This window comes from Epithele typhae (assembly GCF_022376455.1).
Source record: "Epithele typhae strain CBS 203.58 chromosome Unknown BXZ73scaffold_34, whole genome shotgun sequence".
In the NCBI taxonomy this organism is placed as follows: Eukaryota; Fungi; Basidiomycota; class Agaricomycetes; order Polyporales; family Epitheliaceae; genus Epithele; species Epithele typhae.
In genome coordinates, this window is record NW_025954225.1 from 54,165 (window position 1) to 71,599 (window position 17,435).

At 57.7% G+C, this 17,435-nt stretch overlaps 7 protein-coding genes across 7 annotated transcripts; 5 read left to right on the forward strand and 2 right to left on the reverse strand.

Annotated features, from left to right (window-relative positions):
* Window positions 1-76: 76 nt before the first annotated feature.
* BXZ73DRAFT_49119 (PCI-domain-containing protein) lies at window positions 77-1,730 on the forward strand (the record flags this gene model as incomplete). Its single annotated transcript, XM_048020189.1, has 7 exons — window positions 77-130; window positions 194-386; window positions 439-580; window positions 637-855; window positions 905-1,167; window positions 1,228-1,377; window positions 1,444-1,730. The coding sequence occupies 7 exons, from the start codon at window positions 77-79 to the stop codon at window positions 1,728-1,730; spliced, it is 1,308 nt and encodes a 435-aa protein (XP_047876454.1).
* A 305-nt stretch (window positions 1,731-2,035) lies between these two features.
* BXZ73DRAFT_49004 (uncharacterized protein) lies at window positions 2,036-4,366 on the reverse strand (the record flags this gene model as incomplete). Its single annotated transcript, XM_048020163.1, has 8 exons — window positions 2,036-2,064; window positions 2,130-2,219; window positions 2,280-2,480; window positions 2,542-2,769; window positions 2,825-3,314; window positions 3,384-3,869; window positions 3,921-4,102; window positions 4,165-4,366. 8 exons carry the CDS (start codon window positions 4,364-4,366, stop codon window positions 2,036-2,038), a joined length of 1,908 nt encoding a protein of 635 aa, XP_047876455.1.
* Window positions 4,367-4,696: 330 nt separating this feature from the next.
* On the forward strand, window positions 4,697-6,912 carry BXZ73DRAFT_78576 (uncharacterized protein; the record flags this gene model as incomplete). The annotated part of the gene is given in 7 exon segments (XM_048022899.1): window positions 4,697-4,699; window positions 4,860-5,066; window positions 5,124-5,307; window positions 5,416-5,484; window positions 5,973-6,156; window positions 6,194-6,310; window positions 6,330-6,912. 7 exon segments carry the CDS (start codon window positions 4,697-4,699, stop codon window positions 6,910-6,912), a joined length of 1,347 nt encoding a protein of 448 aa, XP_047876456.1.
* Window positions 6,913-7,461: 549 nt separating this feature from the next.
* BXZ73DRAFT_78577 (uncharacterized protein) lies at window positions 7,462-10,003 on the forward strand (the record flags this gene model as incomplete). The annotated part of the gene is made up of 6 exons (XM_048022900.1): window positions 7,462-7,512; window positions 7,687-8,479; window positions 8,533-8,858; window positions 9,566-9,739; window positions 9,775-9,837; window positions 9,869-10,003. 6 exons carry the CDS (start codon window positions 7,462-7,464, stop codon window positions 10,001-10,003), a joined length of 1,542 nt encoding a protein of 513 aa, XP_047876457.1.
* Window positions 10,004-10,573: 570 nt separating this feature from the next.
* On the forward strand, window positions 10,574-11,531 carry BXZ73DRAFT_78578 (uncharacterized protein; the record flags this gene model as incomplete). The annotated part of the gene is made up of 5 exons (XM_048022901.1): window positions 10,574-10,692; window positions 10,749-11,087; window positions 11,143-11,155; window positions 11,226-11,315; window positions 11,370-11,531. The coding sequence occupies 5 exons, from the start codon at window positions 10,574-10,576 to the stop codon at window positions 11,529-11,531; spliced, it is 723 nt and encodes a 240-aa protein (XP_047876458.1).
* A 1,491-nt stretch (window positions 11,532-13,022) lies between these two features.
* On the forward strand, window positions 13,023-14,430 carry BXZ73DRAFT_90794 (WD40 repeat-like protein; the record flags this gene model as incomplete). Its single annotated transcript, XM_048025758.1, has 6 exons — window positions 13,023-13,214; window positions 13,267-13,339; window positions 13,415-13,818; window positions 13,872-14,192; window positions 14,250-14,307; window positions 14,366-14,430. The coding sequence occupies 6 exons, from the start codon at window positions 13,023-13,025 to the stop codon at window positions 14,428-14,430; spliced, it is 1,113 nt and encodes a 370-aa protein (XP_047876459.1).
* Window positions 14,431-14,609: 179 nt separating this feature from the next.
* On the reverse strand, window positions 14,610-16,673 carry BXZ73DRAFT_49125 (uncharacterized protein; the record flags this gene model as incomplete). Its single annotated transcript, XM_048020191.1, has 4 exons — window positions 14,610-15,879; window positions 15,933-16,327; window positions 16,382-16,481; window positions 16,549-16,673. The coding sequence occupies 4 exons, from the start codon at window positions 16,671-16,673 to the stop codon at window positions 14,610-14,612; spliced, it is 1,890 nt and encodes a 629-aa protein (XP_047876460.1).
* Window positions 16,674-17,435: the final 762 nt, after the last annotated feature.

Consider the following 17,435-nt stretch of genomic DNA (forward strand, 5'->3'; position numbering starts at 1 on the left):
AGGCCGAGTTTTTGCCTTTGGCGCTCGCCCGATCTCCCTTCGTCCCCTTCGCCTCCGTAGGCATCCCGATTGCACAATGGCCATCACAGACTCAGTACCCATATTCGCAGAGGGCACATATGAGGAGCAGGTCTGTCTTTTTTCACTACCAATCTGCTCCGTCTCCACAGCTAAACCCACCAATCTCGCGTAGATCCTCGAGCTTGTAAATTATCTCGCCCGCGCGCTGCCCGAGGACGGCCGCGCAGCATACATCCAGCCATTCCAAGATGCCGTCGCCACACCAGAAGACCAAAAACCCGTTGACGAGGAGCCGGAGAGGAAGCGGGAAGTGCTCGGGTCAGTGCTGCAAGAAGTGAAGGGCCTGGGGGAGGGCTCGGAGAAGGGTGCGTACTTGACCCATTTGTCCCCGCTGAAGATCTCATCCGTCCCCCGTAGAGATCGAGGGCTTCTTCAACCTACTTTTCTCTCACCTCCTCACACTTTACCCTCTCGACGCCCCCGAAATCCGCACACGACTTGATGCTCTCCTCAAAGCGATCTCCTCTTCACCCGGCCACTCATCTACGAAATATCGCATGTGCGTGATCTTGGACCCTGCTCGGATTTCTTCTTTTTGACGACATTCGGCACTAGCTTGACAAACCTCTTCAACGCCATTCCTCGAAGATCGAGTCTTCGCTTGCTCGTGTATACTGCTCTGCTCGAGCAAGCAAGCGCGAACGACGAGCTTGACATCCTCGGGCTCTCGCAGTCCGAGGTTGACAAGTGGCTATCGGAGTGGGAGATCTCTTCCGAGGAGAAGAGCGCATTCCTGAAGCTCATTGTGGACACATCTACCAAAGCAGACCAGGCGTGAGTGCACCTACACTATCTCTACCCCACAATCTCACCAAAAATCTAGCGCGACTTCGTACGAGTTCCAGCTCTCATACGTCCGCTCCCTCCCTCCCTCTTCGCCAGCCGCCCACTCCGCCGCCATGGACGCTGTCGCCGCCGCCCTCCGCCTTCCCTCCTTTTTCGACTTCGACCCTCTGTTCCGCCTCGACGCCGTCGTCGCCGCGAAGAACCACGAGCTCTTCTCCCTCCTCCACATCTTCCTCAACGACGGTCTCGCCGAGTACAAGACGTGGGCGTCCAGTAATGCCGCGGCCCTCACGAAATACCGTACGCCCCCTCCCATCTTATCGTAGAGGCGAACCCACTGAGCCTCACGCCGTTCAAAAGAGCTCGACGGCGCGCAGCTGGAGCGCAAGATCCGCCTCCTCACGCTCGCCACGCTCGGCTTCCAGAACATGGGCCGCGACGTCCCCTACGCCACCATCGCGTCCGCGCTCCAGGTCGATCCCGCCCAGGTCGAGTCCTGGGTCATCGACGGTGCGTCCCTCCTCCCCCGTTCCTCTACGAACACCAGACTCAGACTCACCTCCCTCCGCGCACTAGTGATCCGGGCGGGTCTCCTCAGCGGCAAGCTCTCGCAGACCGCGCAGACGCTCCGCGTCACCCGCGCGTCGTCCCGCGCGTTCGAGCGGCCCCAGTGGGAGCTCCTCGAGAAGCGCCTCCAGGTGTGGAAGGCCTGCTTCGCCGCCGTGCTCGAGACCGTCTCCGCGACGCGCAGGAAGGGCGGGCAGGCAGCGACGCCCGGGGGCGACGCGGCTGCGGCAGCAGGGGCCGTCGCCGCGTCGGGGATCGAGACGCCGCAGGCGGCGGCGCAGGTTGCTGTCGCCTGAGGTGTGTGAGCTCGGGATGGGTGTATGCTATGTAGCTATCCCTGGGGATGTGAAAAAATGGTTCTGGCACGAGCAGTTGGCGGGCGGCGCGGGCGGGTCCGTACGGGCCCGGTCTCTCCTCGTGAGGGAAAACGTATCTATGTGCGCGTGCCAGGTTGTAATACACATGTTGTATCCTGTGACAGAGCTACAGAGCATTGCGAGAGCGAACGTGCAGTCTACGGCGTGGGGTGCGTCTATCTGCGGGCATTTTAGGGTGGTGTAGTCGTGGTATCCAAACATCTATCGGTCTCACGGGCCGCGGATCACCAGTCGCCGTCGAATCCGACGAAACCTGTAAAATCGCATCGGGGACTGTCAGCGGGGAGTTGTAAGACGAACAAGAGCTCCCGCGCGTACCAGTGAGGAGGAAAACAGGGAAGAAGCGTTTCTTCTCGAGGGTCGAGCACCAATTCCACGCACTCGTCAGTCGCCCGTCGATGCAGGAGCCTGAATCATGCGACTCGCGTGTCAGCCAAGTCGTCCCGAGGGGGAGAGCAAGTCACGCACCGGCGTCGAAATAGTTGCCCGCCCCGGAGCCATCGAACCCGTGGCGGAAGAAGTCGGCGAGAATCTCGCGGCTGAGGCCTTCTGTCGAGCCCCACTCGTCGTCGATGTATGAGCGGAGCGCCGGGTTCTCGGCGAGCTGCGAGATCTGGGAGAGCGTATTGCAGATGGGGAGGAGAATGCGGTATATTTGAGAGTATTTGTCTAGGATGGGTGAAGGCGAAGAGTTCAGACGAGGATCTGGTATCAAGGAGATGGTATGTACCGATAAACATGAGTGCGTTGGGCACGTTGTGGTCCCCCATGTGAATGACAGACGAGCCCACCCAGGAGCCAATCGAGCGTTGCGCACGGTTGAGGATCGCGTGCATCATGCGAGAGGTCTTCGGCGCGGCTTGGACGCGGTTGAGACCCTGGCCGGTGTCGCGAAGGCGGTAAGGGATGTTCTCGTTCAACAGATCCGACTCGGCGAGGGTCCACAGGTGGAACATGTCTAGAGACGAAGCTGATGAGCACTGATTCGCAAACCATGGCAACAAATGAATCACCGTGCAGGATTTCTCGCCATAACGTCAAGCTCTGGAGGACGTATGCATACTGCTTCTGATGGTCATGGGTGAGGCGTGCGCCACCCTTGCCCATTTTGATGGCCAGCGAGCTCTTGTTGTCCTTGGCCTGGGTCGGATAGAAGTACTGCTTCAAGTACTCAATCATGCGATCGCAGGGATCGCGGTTCGTGCGGAGGAACGCGTGGTTGTCGCCGATGCTGTAAATGCACTGCCGTACGCGCTCCTGGTTGAGACCGGGACGGGCGTATTTGGAGGCGAGGGTTTCTAAGGCGCGCTCTTTGCTCTTGATGTCCTTCTGGATCTCCCGGCGTGGGCGGCCCTCGGAATAGATCTCCTTCGTGGCAATTGCGATGAGGTCATCCCGCAGCATCTCGACCACGTCATGTTCCTCGAGCACGGTGTAGACGCTCTTGATAGGTTTCACGCAGGAAAAGCTGAGAAGGTCCTTCACGTCTGGCGATTGGCTATCCTGGAGAAGATGACGCGGCCCGGGAGATATGTGAGGGCAGTCCAAGGCGATGCGTGAAAGTAAACCTACCTGTAGGATGTAGATGAGCTTGCCGTATGTCGAGCGCATTTTGTCCGGATTCATGATCTTGTGTCGTCGCCCGAGTTCAAAGATGCTTTGATAGAAGTCTTCATTTGACTGGAAATCGCGGTCCTGGAAGAGCTCTTGGCCCTGCTTGTAGTCGGCAGACAGAACGAGCCCCGAGAGGATGGCACATAGCTCTCGGATCTGTTGGACGATGCGTTTGGCTTTCGAGAGCCCAAAGCCAATGGTATCAATCTTGTCGGTATATTCGGAGACGTTGAGGGCGGCCTCGAGCAGCCGGAGGAACTTGCGCTCTTCTAGCGTCAAGCGGACAGGTATGTACTTGGCCCGTTCCACGAACCACTCGCCAACCATGGATCCCGGTGTGGGCTGGGCGGAGAGAGAGATCTCCAATTTCGACGACGCGGCCTCTGTCGCTGCCCGTTCAAGCTCTTCATCCGAATCTTCAGCGTCAGAGTCATCGGTATGCATCTTCGTCTCTTCGTTAGACACGAAAACTGGGTGAGGGGAACATGTGCACACCTCATCCCCGTTGGATAACCCCCCACCCGCAGCATTTCCCTCGATTTTCGCCTTCTTCTCCTGCGGCCTGGACAAAAGCTTGCTCGCGTGCCGTTTTCGGGACCCTTTTCTATGCTGGGCGGCGAAGCACACTTCGCAGAAGTTGTCGGAGCAAGTCTCACAGAAAAGCTGGGCGGGCTGGTCTGAAGACAACGTATGCGGCCGTGAGACACCAAACCCACTCGATGTATGCAGCGGTGCGCACCTTCACACTCTATACAGAACCCTTGGACCACATTCTCCGCCCTTGCTTCCTCGTCCCACCCCGCGGCAGTGATATGGGTGTCGGCGGTAGCTGTGGGTGCCTCAACGTCCTCGTGGTCTTGACCCAAGATATTTTCGAGAGAGAATGCGTGCTTCTGGGTCCCCGAGGACTCGGCATCGCTGGCGGTGTTGCCTGGAGGCATGTTGGAAGAGAGAGGAGCAGGAAAGTGGCTGAAAACAGGCAGCCCGTCCAAACCGGAGAACACCTGGCACTGCATAGCCGCCAGCACTTCAGACAGAAACTTGTAGTATGCTGGTTAGGAGGCGGCAGAAAAGCGACATATAATCACCCGTCTCCGCCTCCGCCTCCCCTCTTCCTCCCCATCTCCTCTTTCCGTCGCCTGTCAGCTCTCTCCCCCATCTCGTCGCTGAAAATCGAATCACGCAACATTTCCTCGGTGCCCTTCCTGGTCCTCTGTCCCTTGCCCATTTGAACTGCACACAGCGGCATATCCCCCGGTTGCACTTTCCCAATGGTGAGTTCTTGTGCGTCTTTACTCTCGATGACTCGGTTCGCAAGAAGACACTCCCTCACCTTTCCTTCAAGTTAATTACTGCGTTTTCAACCCATCGCTGCCCATTGCCATCCATTCTTTCATTGGCTAGGGGCGGTTTTCTCACTGCACCTCCTTGCAGCCTTTCCTGTACCCCTCATACGTTCAAGATGCCAAAGACCCGTCAAAGCTGGAACTTTTCGCTATGCTATACTACGACGCAAGTGCCGACCTTGCGAAGGTCTCCGACATCTCTGCCGATGCTCTCGCAGGCCTGCACTCTTTCGAGGAGACGACAGACGGTCTCCGTTCGTTCACGGACCCCGGAACACACCTAAGTGTATACGAGGTTCGAGTGATTTGCATGCGTCGATGAACATGACAGCTCATTCTTGCCTTTCCATAGCTCCAAGAACCCATTGAGGGTCTGAAGTGTGAAGGTACCCCCATGAAAGTCGGAACCCTTCACTACGCATGGAAAAAACAACATCGCTTCTTCACACGAGAGCTGTTGTCGCTTCAAGCAAAAATATGCATTCCTCAAGCTCCCCTTGGTCTATACAATGTAGAAAACCTTTTTGTGGTTTGCCGTAAGTTCTTGAACAAATTCCACATGTGATGTTCTTTGACGCGTCGACAAACAGGGTGGGCTCATGTACCCTCTCCTGCACCTTTTTCTTCGCCTGCCGTAAATGCAGGTCACAAATATCAGTGTCGAGATGTTATACCGCCCGGGATGCAACGTCCACAGCAGCAGCTGATGGCTGGTGCGTAGTTTGAATTTCTCATATGATCACATTTATAAAAGTTTTGGCTTTTACTTCAGAGTTTCACTTGAACCTCAGAGCTGGGATCTTCATGCACAGAGATCACGATACAACACTTTCCGTCTACCCACATGTCGATTCCTTCCACGACGTCTTCGCCAGATTTCTGATGATGTCCAGAAACTCCGATCTAGCCATTCCTCTCGACTTCATGACTCTGGTTCACACTCTCGTGGCCTCTCGCGAATGCGAATACCCCCGATTGCAAGCACAGCTCTTCGATATTCTCGGCTGTGGCATCCCACCATTCAGTAGCAATGGGAATCACATCGTCTCTCCTGAGGGAGCAGCGGTATTGATCTTCATTGAAGGGCATAGCAGCGATGACCAACAGGTTCAGCCTTCTCAGTCTTATCCGAACTGGTGGCTTCACCCCCGTCGCAAGGTAGGTATTCCTGAGTTCCATGTGATGATACATACGCTCACAGAGCTTCAGGACCTGCTGCTGAAGTCATCATCCCCTACATTCTTTATCAAAGTATGGCGGTCACAAATCGCGATCTGTGCTGGCATGTTCCCCTCACATATCGTGATCCAAGAGCTGGCCGAGTACCTCCCGTTCCCCTGCCCCTCTGACTCCGAGGCGACCCTGCTTCGCTTCGCCCGTAACCTGTACGCGCTCAAATGCACGCTCCCTAGCCTCTTGCAGTTCTATCATCTATGCCTCGATCTCAACCCGTACGGCATCGCAGGAGCAAATGCGGCTCCGCCTGTACCCCACCAAGACCGACTACTTGCGCGCGGACGGCACGCGCGCGAGCTTCGAGTACATTTGCCCGCTCAAGCACCCTGGGGCCTGAGGAAGGCCCGTGCACCACGTTTCTCGCCCGCGAGCACCCTTGCGGCCACTTCATTGTCGTTAAGGTCCTCCGACGTGCGTACGGCGGAGTGGCGCACCGACTACTTGCCGACCACAAGCTAGCCCCAGCGCTGACCTACAACGGCCCTCTATGGGAGTGGGGCAACGAGCCAGAGTCTGCCGAGTACACATCACCAAGGATGGTCATCATGGAATACGTCAAAGGCCCCACTGTCCATGACCTCGACCTCACAAATTCGGCTGTGCGCGACGCGGTGCGCGAGCGTGTGCGCAATGCTCTTTCCCTCTTACACGGTCACCAACCACCGCTCGTCCATGGTGACATACGCCCGCCGAATATCGTCGTTGCCGAACCCTCCGGAGTGGCATCAATTACGGAGGGTGTACGGATCATCGACTTCGACTGGGCGGGCGAGGAGGGTGTGGTGTGCTACCCTGATGAACTCAACATGGACCAAATTGCATGGGCAGCGGGCGTGAGCCCCAGTACAAAAATTCTCGGCAAGCATGATTTGGATATGCTTACGGTGATGCTGCCATCTAGGTAGCCTATTCAGTGCTGGGACCACGACTCGATGTGGTTCAGTGGTTACCCCAGGGCAGAGTCAGGTGCACAATTTCGGTGCTGTGAGTTGCTGAGGACACTATGTGTACGAACGGAGCGCCGGGTTCCCCGCCAGCTGTGAGATGTGGGAAAGCGTGGTGCGGATGAGGAGGAGAATGCGGTATATTTGGGAATACGTCTAGAAAGAGACGGGGAGCCCAGGTTGGGACTTGGATGAATGAGATGGCACGTACCAGTGAACATGAGTGCGTTGGGCACGTTGTAGTCCCCCATGTGAATAAATATCGGGAGAGAGAGGTTCAGAAGGACCTACATGGCCGCCGGCACTCCCCTTCTCTCTTTCCCCACCACCTAACAGAAAGCTTGTTTGAAGCGCGGGGCTGAAAACTCGAAAATAATCGAAACCCCATCGGAATCGCCCCGGCGGTGGCGACGACAGTAGACTCGGCCATCTTGCGGCCATGCTCGGGTTGGCGAACGACTGTGCGTCGTAGCTCTGCCCTCCTCCCCCACCATCGGTCTTGCTTACACCATGCCCGAGTTCTCACTACTCATCCTCCCACATGTTCTTTCCCTCCTCGTGGTACCTTGAATCGTTTGATAGCAGAGCCCTCGGCGAGGATGGGCATGCGCTCGGCCTCGAGGTCATGCACCGAGCTTGACGAGGTGTTCATAAGACGTGTTTGTAGTATGTATGCTTTCCCGCCAGTCATATCCGCATACTCAACTGACCCTTGCTTACACATCCGTTCTGCAGGTTCTCGACCGCACCCAATCCGCCTCTCATCCCAACCCTTCCATGACCATCCCAGAACGACCCGCGTCAATACACGACCTCGCTGTGGAGGTCCTCGACCTCATCTTCACTCTCGCTTGTACGGATGGTGGTCACACAGGACGTTCCCTCTCTCTCGTATCCCGCTCCTTCCGCAACGTCGCGCGAGCACCTCGCTTCACCTCGGTATCCCTCACCCGGATCAGGCACGTCTGTCAGTTCTTGTACTGCCTAGAAACCGAGCGCAAGGTTAGGAGGATCCGAGTCCGCCACCTCTTCCTTTCGACATGGATGGACGGTGAGCAAGTAGGGCAGATACGAAACGGTTCAAGGGTTCTTGAGCCCGACATTCTTCCATGTTCCCCCATCCTCGCGTCCGCTACTGGCCCTTCGTGGCGTTTATGGCCCATCCTGCAAGTAGAGCTAGATAAAAGGTTCCTCGAGCAACTGCCCCGCCTCTTCAAAGCCGTTGCAGATGACCTCTACACGCTCTCCATTGTGCATTCCTGGGAGTTCGGCGCCATCCACTTTCCGACAGCCTTCCCACTGCTTGAAGAGCTCACCATATGCGGCCCGCAGCCTACCTTCTCCCTCGGCATAACCGACACTTCTTCCTGTTTCCCTGGTCTCGACAGACTGCACATCGTGTGTCGCAACGTATCCATCGCACCCTGGATATGCCACGCGCCGGCTGTATCCCTCCTTCGCCTCTCGGACGTCGGGCCCTCAGCATATCAACTAGCATGTCAGCTCAGGGTCTTCTTGGGCCTTTCAGGTGCGCGTCTCAGTGAATATTCCGCTTCAACCCTAACGCAGAAGTGTGCATAGCTGCGCCTGCCGTTCGTCCTCTTCTCAAACACGTCAGGATCCAGCCGCGCACGGCAGAGAGACCCTCCCCTACCTATGACATCGAGCAAAACATGTTCCTCTGGCGACTGCAGCACGTACGGACATACGACGACGTGTTCCTTGAAGTCATGCAACAACGGTATTGTGCTGAAGGTCACTGGAGTAGACGGATCCGGCGCAAGTGGAGAGAAGGGTCGAAGAGGATATCCTGCTGGTGGCGAACATGCGAGCATGAGGAGGGGAGGGAGATGGAGTGTGATGAAGGGGTGGATGACGTCGAGATCGTTTATCCTGAAGATGTACAGGTGAGTATCATCTTCCCTCTATTTTGCATGTCTAAGTGAATGGCACTCACAGGAGTCAGACCATGAGCCGTGCTGTCTTTCATCGGGAACCCGCCATATGTACTTCTCAGGGTCGTCGAGGTTGAGTTATAAGTGATTATTTGCTGCGATCTCATTGCTTGCGCTCGCATCCCTCACCAGTGGAAGTATCAAAGATGCTGTCAGACATGCGATAGGATCCAACAAGCACGACTCTATACACACAAGGTTCTACACCAGGAACAATGTTGGCTCCTTCCCACAGAGACACCGCTTGTGCACGCCCCGCACATCACTTCTGACCACATTCCCAGCATCGCCTCCCTCCCCCTCATCTTCTACGTCGGACCCAACGATCGCGATAGCCGCCACTGTCAACAGAATGCCCCCCAGTCCTCAATCCTACGCTCACTCTCCCCACTCGAGCTCGAATCTTCCTATTACCGCAATTCTCGGCTGGGCAGCGGGAGGTTTTGCGATCATCCTCCTCGCAAGTATGATCGTCCGCGCCTTCGTCCACCGCCGAGCTCGTCGCAGGCGTCTCCTCTTCGTCCAGCCTTTCACTTCGCCTGGACCCCCCAGCATAAACAAGTCTCCCTTCACACCCTCTCCCCGCCATCCATACTTCCCCGCAGTCACCGCTCCGCCTCACACCCCTTCATCGCCTCCATCTATTCCTTTGGCGCCAGCGGTTGCACCTGCTTCTCCACTACGGCATCGCCCATCGCCTATGGTCATCGCAGACCGCCCACTGCAGCGAGCGTCGGACCCTGTTCTCTCACGCGGGCCGCAAGCGTCACCGTCTCCCCACACCTCCTCACCTCGTGTCCACGGGACAAACGAGCGCCGTCACCGGCGGCGCCGTGAGTCGGCACCCATGCTTTCCACTCCGGTGCAGCGTCCGCGGCCTACGGCGCACCCGCACGCGCGGAACAGCGTCCGTCGGCACGATTCCGCGCCGGTGGGCTCTCTACATTTCGGCGTTGACATAGACGGGAACGGGAAAGGGAGGCCAGCAGGGGCCCGTGGCGCTGCGGAACTCTCGAGCTCGAGACGTCATGGCCGCCGCAGGCGGACCCTGGCGGCGGGAGAAGACGTACTCGGACGGCGGTCTCGAGCGCGGATGAGCGCGGAGCTCAACGCGATTCGGCAGGAGATCGCGGCGATTGCGCGGGAGCAGAGGGAGCTGAACCAGCCGGTGCAGTATCCGCCGCCTTATGAGGGCGCGTCGAGAAGGGCGAGACGGCTTGAAGGGGGAGAGAGGCGGAGAGAGGCGGGAGATGCGAGGGGCGAGGCAACGCGTCCAGCGAGGCGACTCAGATTGGCTGGCTGGGCCGCGGACGTGGCCTTGAACAATGAAACCGCGACATCGAAGAGAGGTTAACGGATGAGCTTTGTGAGACTCCCTTTGAATTTATACTTCGGACTGCGTAGAGACAAGCCGGCATGTAGCCTTCGTAGGACCATCTACAGTAGCGTCGTATTTAATAACGCGCGCACTTCGGATTCGTCGAAGCAATTCCAGCTAGCAGTTGAACGCCAGACGTAGGCTTACCTCAGGACGAGCCGGCACGAGCGCCTAAGAGCTTGCAAGTTGAACTTCAACCACCATCACCCACGGCACCCCACTTTATACTATGAATGAAAGATCCTCTGTGGGAACTCTCGCAGCCCTTCGAGACGTCTACCCTGAGAATATGTCAGAAGAAGACTTCACAAGACTTTACAAGGGCAAACTAGCCAACGTCCTTGATTTCATCGCTCAGAGCGTTCAAGGAAGGGCTCGCGTGGCCGCGGCCAGAGGCGAGGTTCAAAGGTGCTCACCCTCCGTAAATTTGACATAAACGCTCTGCTTATGACCTTCACTTTTAGAGAACGCGAAGGCATCGTCAGGAACCATCAAACAAATGATCCTTTGCACGCTGCAGCTCGCCGGGCTGACTCTCGTCTGAAGAACGCTCGCATCTCCCTGGAAGAGATGCAGAAGTCTCATAGTGAACAGAAAAAGAACATTGAGATGCTCGGTGAGATCTCAAACCATGTACCTATACTCGAAACTCATCTCAAAGCTGTAGAGCACGAGGAATTGCGACTGCGAGCCAGTCTTGAGCAGAAGATTCGCACGTCATTGCTGTTGGACATCTTGGAGCGCAAGGAAAATATTCGATCCCAGAGATTTTCGGAAATATCACAGCTTCTCACTGATCTTCGGTGAGTATCATTGGTCTCCGCCATTGAACGCCAGGTCCCGATTTCATCGCTGCAGCGAGAAAGAGATGGTATCGGCACTCGCTCAGGTGCTGTTTTCCTTTCTGACTCACAATGAAAATACGCTGATGAGGTCCGCAGGCTGAAGAAACGGCCAGTGTCGCGAGTAGTAGTATTTCGTTTGGACTCACAAAGGTTCCGAGGACCGAGAACACTTCGGATGTGCTATCCGTGCGTCGTAGCTTTTGCATTGCAGTGCCGGCATGCTAACGGAACATATTATAGACACTTCAGTCGCATGCGGTCCGTATCTCCCAGCTAGAAAAAGCATCTCGCCTCTCAAAGGGTCCAACATCGATGATAGAAGCAGAGACACAAATGCTGGATGCAGTCGCACATTCTCTCGATTTGCCACCGGATGATCCAAGGGTTGAGGATGCGTTGTGAGTGGAATGAATATCTGGGGGCTTCTAAGGTGACACTGAAACCGGATGTAGTCAGCGGCTTCGTCATTCCGCTCAGCAGCAGGCTCGCCGAAGCGTAGCATACGAATCGCCTTGCTCCATGAATACAGATCAAACGCCACAACTTGAAGATATCGCTCACCGAGTTGTATGTACTGTCTATCCTGTTTGAATGTACACTGGAGCTGACGTTGGTGCATCTCTTAGGCGGAGAAAGAGAAGGAATTGCAAAGAATCTTGGACTACTCCGCCGCGTTGACGCTTACATGCATTCAATCTCTCCAACTGGTATTTCTTTCTTCATACGTCTTGATTTCGCAGCGTTGACGGACCGTAACAGAATACGGACTTTGCCCAGGAAACGTACCCAGCTCTTCGTGATGGGCTTCAATCTGAGTACCACTCAACTCAAGGATATGTTGATGCTCTTCGTCTATCTGTGACGGATGCAAACCGCAGTCCTGAACCGCTGCCTAGCGATCTCGCAGGGGGATACGTAAGTGATTCAGTTGGACATGAGATTTGAGCGATGGAATCATCTCATGTATGCAGACTTTCTCCGAAGCGTTGAGTAAAATCGAACGTTCAACTTCGAAATGTGCGTATAATATCATTTTCCGAAGTCCATCACCTTTGACTGAATAAGGACCTTCGGTAGACGACAAGTCACAGCCGTTCTTGAATGCTGCCGATTCGTTGGCGATCCCCGATGCTGTGAATGCTCAGAGAGCTTCTGCTTTAATAGGTATGCGCTTTTAGGCATCTTCCATGTTTTCTGAGTCCTGACAACCTCTCCAGACGCATATGCTGCTGACGATCAGGCACTCGAGAGCCGCATCAAGAAGCTACTCGAACGTAAGAGGGACAAATCGGACGTGGGGACAAAGCTTGTGTCCCACATTGAGAGAACGGTGTCGGAGGTGGCAGTTGTTGCGAATGGTCAACTCGATCGCGCTATCTAGAAGGGGCTCGCGAGCACTTTTTATGGCCCTCCATCTCATGCTTCATCGGGGGAATTCGTGTGTATTTGTATTTCCATACCTTGTTCTCGCCTCTCAGCGACTGACTTCACCGCAGTGAGCAACAGATCTGTGGCGTGAACTTTGTCGCAGCACACTATCTGCTTCAACAGTACTTCAACGAACACCCCAGAGTATTTACTTCCATGTTTTTGTACCGCCTAGACCTCGTAACCCCACTCCTTGGCTCGACGGGTCTGCACGGATGTGCTTTTCGGCAGTTGGGGTTGGACTCGCTGTTCTACTAGTGGATCGTTGCGTTGCAAAGGATTAAAGGAACTGACGATTTTCGGAGATTGAACATTTTACAAGGCATTTACTTTCGGAGATCTAAACGGGACTTACTGAGCTGGCGCTTGTCATGGGCGCACAGATGCGTCCAACGCGGCCTCGCGTGCGCTCGTCGCGCCCACATTCGCGACTTCGCTTTGTCCGCCACCGCCCACACCTCCAAAATGTCGAAACGCGGCGCATCTCCCCCGCCTGGTGGCGTACTCATCAAACGTGCGCGCTCAGGGAGCCCCGCTCCGAATACGCAAATCGCCATCTCCTCGTCCAACGACGAAAGGCAGCAAGCCCTCATCCGCACCGTCAAGCGAACAAGTAGTCTCGAGGCTCCTATCATCAGTCTGTCGGGCGCACATGGCGTAAGTACCATGAGCTTGTCTTTGCGCGCAGCGCCCTAAAATCGACCTCCAGGGCGAGATTCTCAGTTGCAGATTCGACCCCAGTGGTCAAAATATTGCCGCATGCTCCTCGGACCGCGGTGTCTGTGAGTCTCCCTTTCCTCGTCTCGCATCTCCTCCCCCTGCCGCCCATCTTTCGCTTACACGTGTCCCCCATCCAGCCCTATGGCGCACATACTCCCCCAACACCAACTACGGCCTGCTCTCGAGTATCCACAAAGCCCCCATCCTCGACCTCCAGTGGTCGCTCGCCTCGCAGCTCATGTACACCGTCTCCGCCGACCACACGATGAACGTGATGGACCTCACAACCGGCCAGCGTGTGCGTAAACTCCAGGCTCACCGCGGCATCATTAATTCCTTGGACAGAACTCTCGCAGGCGGCGCTGGAGTCGAGCTCGTCGTCACCGGCTCTGACGACGGCACGGTCCGCGTCTGGGAGGGCGGCGACGAGGGCCCGAAGCAGCCTGTGAGCGTGTTCGAGCTGGGGTGCCCCGTCACCTCCGTCTGCTGGAGCGCGGACGGTGCGAGCATCTACGCGGGGGCGTTGGACAACGAGATCCACGTGAGTCCGCGCCGTCCTCTTCATGCACTCGCGCGCTGAGCGCACGCCCGCAGGTCATCGACTTCCGCAAAAACGAGGAGGTCTATAGCCTCATGGGCCACACGGACACCCCGACGTCGCTGTCGCTCTCCCCCAACGGGCACTACCTCCTCTCCCCCTCGCTCTCCTCGCAGACCCTCATCCACGACATCCGGCCGTTCTCCCCCTCCCCGAACCGCATACACCGAGTCCTGATGGGCGCCCCCGCCGGTTTCGAACACACGCTCCTCCGCGGCGCGTGGAGCAGGGACGATGATGGGCGGCGTGTTGGCGTTGGAGGTGCTGACAGGACGGTATGCATCTGGGAAGTCGAGAGCGGCAAGGTGCTCTACAAGGCGTGTGCTCCTTTATGCAGCTGTATACTTTGCGAATGAGCCTGATGCTTTCTATAGCTCCCAGGGCATAAAGGCACTGTCACTGCCGTCGACTTCCACCCCAAGGAACCTATCAGTATGTGCCCTCCCCGGTATTGGCTCCTCATATGTTCACTAACGTACGTGTCGCGCAGTTCTCACTGGTAGCAAAGATGCCACCTTGCTCCTGGGTGAGATCGAGCCTGCTATCGCTGTGTAACTGCCGTGTTGTACTCTATCTGTTCGCTTGTTTGACGAGACCGGCTATACAACTCCACAAAGCTGGCGTGCAAGCAGTGTGCGAACATCGATCGATTATAGGCAGACCATCTCGTCAACAAGAATACAACTATAATACAAACATCATATTTGCCAGCCTATGACACTCAGGCTCATTAATCATTCGTCGCCATCACCCAGGACCTCTTCCGTCGTCGGCAGCGGGATCATCTCGGTGTGGAAGCTCGTCAAGACGCACCGGACCGCCTCTGCATACCAGATCCCCGTTGGCTGAACCGGCGTCCCCGGCGCACCTGTCTTGCCCGGGATCCCCGTCGTCCCAAGCTTGTCGAATTCAGCCTGCGTGAGCCGCACGGGCACGGCAGGGTCGACTCGCGCAAGCTGGATCCAGGACGCGGTGATGCCCATGCCCACGCGCAGGTCCTGCGCGACTGACGGCTCGACGTACACGGTGATGTCGTCCGCGAACGGGTTGTGCGCGCCTTCAGCGGGGGTGGCGGACTGGTTGGCGACGACTGCGCCACGGGAGTTGCGCTCGACGCGTGGCATGCGGGCTTCTGCGAGCGGCGTGGCGTCCCACTCACGCCACGGCGCGAGCGTGAGCCGCGCGAACGTGCGGGCAAGCGAGTCTTCGACCGCCGCCGCCGCCGCCTTCCCGTCGCCAGCTGCGTCGGCCGGGGCTGGAGCAGTGAGGTCGGGCATCGTGACTCGCTTGATGCTTCGTGTCGACACCTCGATGACGCCGGAGGTGTGCGTGAGGGGGAGGGGCGTCATGCCCAAGTAGCGCGTGAGCGGGTTGTCTTGCACCGGGGCCTCCCACTCGCTCGCCGTGTTGGGCTCCGCCGCGCCGTTCACCCCCCACTCGAAACCCGGGACCGCATCCGTCGGCTCTCCCCACGAGTGGTTCGTCGCATCCGGCGCGTCCCACGGCGAAAGCGAGTCGGTCTCGGCAGTCTTGTTCGCGTCGACGTCTGGAGTGGCCGCAGCGGCCTCGGCCGCGGCGAAAGCCTCCACCTCCATCTGCACCGCTTCCTCCTGGCCCACGATCTCGATCCGCTCGTCGACTCCCGCGGCGACCTGCAGGATCGCGGCCTCGACCTTTTGACGCTTCGTGTCCGGGGTCGCGCACTCGTCCTCGGACGGCGCGGATGGGGACTCGTCGCCGCCGTCGCCCGCATATGTGTACGCGTAGTCCCACGAGTTCGCCTCGGAGAGCACGCCGAAGGTGCGCTGGCAGCCGCGGCTGAACGCGTCCGCCTCGAACTGCTGGCTGACGACGAACGTCCGGGGCAGCTCCTCGCGCGCCAGCTCCGACGCGGCGAGGGCGCGCTTGAAGTCCTTCTCCGCCTCGGGGAAGACGCGGTTGCGGAGGAGGAAGTTGAGGAAGAAGGAGATCAGGATCGGACCGTTTCGGCAGTCCCTCTGCGACCTGCGGGCGTCGGTGAGCGTTGGGCGATCGACGGTAGGCGGGCGCGGACTCACCCGTACATGCCGCGGTCGCGGTAGAAGCCAGAGAAGAAGATCCTGACCGTATGCTCCGGCTCGTTCAAGAAGCGTTCCAGGCGCGTGTCGCGCACCTCCCTGCGGTACGTCTGCATTTTCGTTCTCTCCTCTTGCGTCATCGGCACCCCAGGGGGAGGGAGGGGCCGCTTTTTCTCGGGCTCCTTGGGTTGCTCTTTTTCCTTCTCCTTTTCCTTCTCCTTCTCCTTCTCCTTAGGCTGCGCACCGAGCTCGTCCGGCATTTCGTCCGGATCGCTGTCGTCGTCGGCGACACCAAATGCCGCTTCCTGCGCCTGCTGAAGTTTACGCATCGCCCGTGACTTCTTCATTTCCTCAAGCGACTGTGCGGTGGCTGTCAAACCGACGAAATGGGTGAACTGCACGCGCAAATGAGCGCAAGCCTCGCAAGAGGAACAAACGGGCGGACGTACGAAGTTCCACAGCCGTTCGATGTCTTTGTTCTGCGTGAGCGGCCGGCCGTCTCTAAAGTCGTGGGAGGCCTGGAAGAGCCTGTCCAAGCGCGAGGTTTTCCTGTCGCAGTTTCCCCGGGTTGAGCATGCGCATACACCGAACCCGAAGGCACGACCGCGGCACTTACGGGTCTAGGGACCTCGTGCGCTTCGTGTGCTCGACCGCCGCCCACTCCTCGAACCAGGGTACGCGGACGCGCATGCCGCTCGCGTTGAGGCGGGTCTTCGCCACCCGCCGCTTGCGCTTCTCCATCTCCGTCAGGTCGTGGTGCACGCCGAGCGTGACGGCGGGGATGCCGAGCGCGTCCGGAGGTGAAGGTGCGGGTGCGGGCGCGGACGAAACGTCGTCCGGGTCTTGCGGGGCTGTGCGAGGCTCCGCCTCACTATATCCGAGGGGTACGAACTTGGCGAAGGGGATGAGCGAGGGGGGCGCGGTGGGGAACGGCGGGAATTTAAGGAAGGGACGTTCGGCGGGAGGAGGCGCATCGGCGGAGCGCGCTGCTGTGGGAGGCTCAGGGTCGGCAGTAGGAACAAGAGCTGGCTCCATTGCTGGGTCAGACATGCGCTTGAAGTCGCTGTATGCGCGTGAAGTTGTGCGTGGTGGAGGTGGCGTGGTTCACGTCAAGGTGAGCTGAGAGAGGGGTAGCGTACGTTTTATGTACTTGAGCTTGAGAGAGGGGTCGGTGCGGCCCCGCCAATGACAATTGTGTGGCGGCTGCGGTAGTCGCTCTGGCTGCAGCACAAGCGATCGATGGGGTGAACGCGTGCATCGTGGGACACAGAACGAGTCTAGTGCACGTACCTGGCCGGCAACCGTAGCAGAGAAGGCTCGAGCGTCTTCCAGTCGCGGATCAACTGCAGGCCGGGGCGCGTGAGGATGGAGGGCAGAGGAGGAAGGGCATTCCAACTCTGCAACTTTCGAGCGGACCTCCAACGCCTTGCGGCGGAAATGTGTGGGATAGTGGCAGACTACTACAACTAGTTACATGGTGGAACAGCTCAACGAACGGTCAAC